Raw genomic sequence first — 6,000 nt, 5'->3', positions numbered from 1 at the left:
ACCGCCTGGCTGAGCCCGTTTGTTAATCCTCATTTTGTTGGTTTTCTGTTATATTTTCACTTCAGATGCCACAGTTCGAGCCAGCAGGGATTTCAGAGAACACTGGTTCCCTAATGCACCTTCCTACAAAGTAAAATTCTTCAGAGAAGTCTCCTGAGGACTCCTCATGGTGAACATTCACACAGACAATTCACTTATCGTTTGCCTTTTCAAAACACTGCTTTGAAATGTTGTTTTCAGCAGCATTCGGCTGCCGCGGGACTCCCTCAGCGCTACGCTCGGCTGGAGCTGGATGGACAGAGCGCACCTATGTCTAAAAAGGGATTCACATCGCCAGAACGACTTTGTACCCCTGGCTTCGACAGCCACGACGCTGCCACGCCGTCCGTCACCCGTCCGGCCCGCCGACACCCCCTCGCCCGCCAGGACCGCTCAACCGCCACACAATCGCCTCCACGCCCGAGGCCTCCTTTGGCGGCGGCCGGGGGCAGGGCGCAGGCGCGGCGGGGCACAGGGCGCAGAGCGCAGGCCCGGCGGCGGCGCGTGGAGGCGGGTTTGAACGGTGGCGGGTGCCGGAGCCTCTCGGTGCTGCGCCGCGAATGGAGCCCGCCCTGAAAGGTACCGGCTCGTCTGCTGTGCGGGGACAGGGCCGACGGCGCGGCTGAGGGGAGCCGCCGGGCTGGAGCGGGCCGGTTTCACAGCGCTGCCCCTGCACCCCGTCTCCTTGCGGCCCTTTCCCCGGCGCTTCCCGGCGGAGAGCGGCCGGGCCTGGTGTGTGAGGGGCCGCTGTCGGGGCGCCGGGTCGCCTCCTTCCCCGCCTGGTCCTCTCCCTGGGGGCGGCGCAGCGCCGGGTCCGGGATGGGACCTAGCCCTCGGGGCGGCTCAGTCTTCAGCTTGACTGTGTGGCGTGCCGCCCCCCCCGAGGGTGGGTAGCCCTCCCGGGGGCGTGGGGCGGCAGCGGGGCCTGGCGGCCAGACCCTCCCCGGCCTGTCCCGGCAGGAGGCGGGTTGTGGCCGGTCGGGGGCCTGGTGGGGGTGTGCGGCCGCTGAGGCGGGCAGGGCTCGCAACAAGGAGGGCCGCTCCGACGGGGGAGGGAGCGGATGCCCCTTGGGGTGGCTCCCGATACGGCGCTGGCCGGCGCTGCCGCCGCCCGGCGGTGCCCGCCTCGGTCTTCCTGTCCCGGTCAGTCGTGGCTTCATCCTGTCTGGTCTCTTCCGCATCTTTCTCAATTTGTGCCTCGCTAGGTTGCGCTCTGATGGCTCTTTTCCCCCTCTGTCACCGCCTTCTCTGAGACCTTTCAGCATAAGTTGCCCTTTATAAGAACTGAGCTCTACTCAGAGCTCTTCTAGTTCAAAAAAGCTCCAAACCCTTCCTCATTTTCCTTTCCATCAGCTATACAAAAACTATAAAGTGCCTCGTCTTTTGTTGGAGTATGTTTGATTAGCTAAAATTGGCAAATTATTGTAAAATATACCTTTGATCCTACTGCAGGTGCATGCAGCTTTGAAGTAATGTTCCTCTAAGTTCCTAGTTTGACCTTCACTGAAATGCTGCAACCTGTTTTTCTAGGACAATTATAATTTTGAAGGTTCTAAAATATTTGATATGAGGAAGGTGTGGTTTTTTTCGAATACAAGTGTAATATTTTTCAGAGTAGAGCAATCAAGAAAAAAGCAACTCTGGCAAAAGCTGCCCTGGTCCAGTAGTAGAATGAACACAATTAAAAACGCATTGGAGTGGACTTGTCTTAAGTTCCTGTGTATGTCTGAGTCATAGTACTGATAACAAGACTTAGGTTCCCTGTGTTTTGGCTAGGAGGTGTTTTATGTTTCATATTTCTCTTGTATGCTAAAAGTATTTCTAGCAATTATAAAAACATTTTAATCTTTATAAAAGTACTTCTACTGTTGGGGCGTTATTCTGGTTTTCATTTAGAAAGAAGAGAGATGACATTAAATAATAGTGAATCAGAAATACATACATAGTAACTAAGATAACTAAGCAATGTTGGCCAAGGATGACTCTTTTAAGTTGACACTTTCAGTTTTATTCATGCATTCTGAGAGTTGTCTGGCCTGTGGTTTGTGTAAAGTTGATTCTGGTGAACTGGCGTTCCTCCAGTTTTCAGGCACTTCGTGATTGATCAATCAAATGTGAAACTGGCATGGCCAATGGAGTTGTATGTCTCTTTAGTGCCTGTCCTGAGTAAAATTAATGAAGATGTTGTTATGAGTTTAATTTGTGTATCCCTCCATGTCAATACATCTGGGTTTGTTCGTTTAAAGGCCTTCTCAACCAAGACTGATTTCATTCGTTGAAGAGATTATTAATCTGGTTGATGAAGGAAGCTACTTAAAAGCAATATTCAAAAAGTAACATATAGCAGCTGATGTATTAGCCCCTGTGATATGTACTTAATTTGGGTTAATTCAGTATAAATAAGGTAGAATTTGAAGTCAATTGGAAACTGTTAAGTAATATTTCTGCAGAGTTTTCTGGGGGTCTGGAGAAGGAATAATTCCATTATGTTCTGTAAATTGTGTTACATGAACTTGTCTTAATTTTTTATTAACCTGAAGATTAGCAGTGATTAAATAATGACAAGAGTAAGCAGTCATGTAAAGATACAGTGATTAGATAATGACGAGAGTAAGCAGCTGTGTAAAAATACTACATTGTTTGTTAAGCTGGTAGTGTGTTTTAAATAGACTAAGTGAAAAGCTGTTTAACTAGTATCAGACTTCTAAGTTTGTTCCATTGCAACTAATTCAAGGGACAGAAATACTCTAACATTCTGCTGCTGACATCTGATACTGAGTTTATTAGAAGGTATATTTGCTAATGATTGCACTATTGCAAAAAATAAAATTTTGTTATTTTGCTGGAAAAGCAGTTTGACCAGTTTTACCATAGTATGTACTTCACTAGCTGTGTGTTGTTTTCTCTCTTCTGATCCAGGTATTACTGCATTTGTAGAAGTTTGGTCATCTAACAGAACAGAAAATTACTCAAAAACCTTTGAACAGCAACTTCTTGATGTTGGAGCAAAAGTAAGGAAACTATTTTGAAATAAATATAATAGGAAAGCTCTTAATTAAAAACTAGCTTGCTTGTTCTGCTTGTCATATGTATTTCTTTGTAGTATGAGTTTTTAAAGTGCAGGAAGGAAAATAATCACATACCTGAGAATAAATGAATGTGCTGTAAAATACTTCCTAGTGACAGATAGCAAATGCTTTTAAAGCTTCCCTATATCTATAAACCTCTTTGTATATTAATATGATAGCATGCATTTGTTGTGAAGTATCAGGCTTGCCACATACTGTGGGTAAACCAAATCTAAGTGTTGGAAACCTGTGGTTTACAAGTGCGTACCTTATGTTGTTTTGTTTTCTTTAACTTGTAGGCAACTGCTCTGTTGTTACTACAATATTTTTTAACCCAAGCACCATGACATTTTATTCTTCCATTCACTCTCCCACAAATGTGGTTTGACTCCAGAAAGTGCCAGTAAAAATATGTCTAAGAGTCTTTGTATGTGTCTCAGTGATTTCTTGCTCATCAAGTGTAGTTGACTTGTAGGTGCAAAATATGTTCAATTGCCAGCTGTAAAATTTCAAGCAGAGACCAAAGTCAAACTGGCATCTGCCCTTCTTGCACATTATCACCGGTTAATGGAGATTTTTTACAGCCCACATCATGATCTAAATAACACTTGCAAGAATTCCCAGTGCTTTTTAAGTGGGCATGTGTAGGTGTATCTTACCATAATTTAGGAAATTTTGCTGATCTCCCCAAAGCCTCTCTTTCCGGATGAATTTAGCTGAGATAGTATGACAGAACAGTAGAATAACTATTTTTATTATTTTTATAATACAACTCTAAATACAACTCTAAATAAATAACTCGAGTAGAAAATATTTCTTGTTCTTCTGTGCTGTACTATCAGATCTATTTCGATTATATTAGATTTTTCTCACAGAAAAAATGACCACAGCATAAGGCTTCAGAATTCTTCAAGTTGATCAAAAAGTATCTGGATATGGTGGAAGGTACAGGCAGATGATACAGGTGAGCCTATTTAGCAGATCCCTATGACTGAAAAGGGATCCTGCCCTTCGCTGTTACAGACGCTTCCCTTTTATTGGGCTGAGCACATGATAGTAAATTGACATGGCTTACTGTGTCAGGAAAAAAAAATTCTAAATTAGTTTTTCACTAGGCTGTTGATTCAGACATCTCAAGCTAAGGTCAGCTGAGCAGCAGAGGACACCAGGGTTAGGGGAGAAGACAAGAGAGGTGAGAGGGAAGTGTAAAGTGGTGCTCCTCCATAATTTGGAGGCAAAGCTACATGAAGCATCTGTCTCCTTAGGACACAGGCTGTGAGCCAGATACTAGCATAAGTGAGTAAGCAATTGTATCTGGAGTCATAACTTATTCCAAAAGAGATTCATTGTATACCTAGATACTTAATTATAATTTTTTTTTGTCATCTTAGAAGTAATAAACCATCTTGCCACCAGAAATCTTGGAAAAAGCTGAATAGTTTTTTTAAAGCCAAATATAGATCCAACGTGTTGGGAGCCAAGTATAGTGATGCAATTGAGAGCGCAACAGAAAGCTACAGAGCTATTTCCATTTGGCAGTGTTGAGAAGAGGCTGCTGTAAAATATGAATTGTATTGATCTCACCATGTCAACAATCACAACAACTGATCAAAGAGTTTTATATGTAGGACGTTTAGTCTCCACAAAAGGAAACTTTGGTTGTGAAGAATGGAGTATCTATAACTACAAAGTTATCACTTAGTTGTCAGTAGAGGCTGATAACTGAAAATTTGATCAGTTGTACAACATAATGAAAATATCAGGTGTGATATTAGCTGTACTGACTTAAGTTTTCTGTATTTTTCACTTTTTAAAGTGTTCCCATATGATTTTTTTTGTTTGTAGTACCTTCAGCCTTCCCTCAAAACTAAAAATGATCTTTATTGATGAGAATTATTTTAAGGAATGAGGTTAGATGTACTCTTTAAGCCTGTGAGTTCTTTGCTAAATAAATGATGTAGTCTAGCGTTTGTTTGGATAGTGGCAACTACTTTTTGTACCGTCTGCTGCATAAGAAATTATGTTGGGCTACAATAATAAAAATGTTGTAAGATTGGTGATACAACTAGAGCAGAGCAGGGACATGAAAATGGTAACCTAGAGAAAAGAAGTTTGAAAACAAAAAGCCCTCTAGCGTGCATTGCATTGGCTTGACTAATGCGACTTGGGTTTTGATTGCTTGAGGCTTCTTGTGAAAATGGGAAAGATCAAAAGAGTCCTTGACATGATTTTTAGAATAAGTTTTTAGGTTAATGGTTTGTACATTAAAAATGGACTACACTAGCTAGTTTCATTAGCATTTTCTGATTATCAGACTTAAAGATGAGCTCTCTGTGTACTTCTGCAGGTTTCAAAAACTTTGAACAAGCATGTGACCCATGTAGTCTTCAAAGACGGACATTTGGCTACATGGAGAAAAGCACAGAAGATGGGTGTAAAAATAGTTTCTGTACTCTGGGTGGAGAAGTGAGTAATCATGAATATAATGAATGTACCCTATTCCAGAGAAAATGTATTCTAGTATTTTTTTATTTAAAAACTTAAGTACAGTACCTGTTGTTTTTTTAATGTACTTGAAATAGTGATAAATCTGTGAGAAAATGATAACTTTCCTATAACATTATTCCTATTATAAAGCATATTACTTGCATAAAAAGGTAAAATGTTAACTCGTGAAAAACTAATGTGTTGAAGTAGTTCCATAGTATATTTGTTAACCATTCAGCGTTTCACTCCTTTGCTTTCAGATGGCATGCATAGGCTGTGAAAACCAAATATTTATGTTGAATAGAATTCTTGCATTTTCATATGAAAAAGTACATTTCATCAGGGATAGTTTTTGTACTTAACTCCTGTAGACAGAATAACTCTTAGCAAGAAAGAAAAAGATCCA

The 6,000-nt window shown here is 41.8% G+C and overlaps 1 protein-coding gene across 1 annotated transcript in view; it reads left to right on the top strand.

Moving 5' to 3' along the window:
* Window positions 1–494: 494 nt before the first annotated feature.
* The window catches only part of MCPH1 (microcephalin 1), a 135,789-nt gene continuing 130,283 nt past the window's right edge, over window positions 495–6,000 (top strand). Inside the window, exons 1-3 of the mRNA XM_074581646.1 lie at window positions 495–618; window positions 2,959–3,050; window positions 5,455–5,573. Coding sequence (XP_074437747.1) covers window positions 600–618; window positions 2,959–3,050; window positions 5,455–5,573 — 230 coding nt within the window. The 5' untranslated portion in view covers window positions 495–599. The remainder of the gene's footprint in view (window positions 619–2,958; window positions 3,051–5,454; window positions 5,574–6,000) is intronic.

The sequence above is a fragment of the Larus michahellis genome, chromosome 3 (genome assembly GCF_964199755.1).
Source record: "Larus michahellis chromosome 3, bLarMic1.1, whole genome shotgun sequence".
In the NCBI taxonomy this organism is placed as follows: Eukaryota; Metazoa; Chordata; class Aves; order Charadriiformes; family Laridae; genus Larus; species Larus michahellis.
This window is presented reverse-complemented; position numbering and strand designations above follow the sequence as displayed.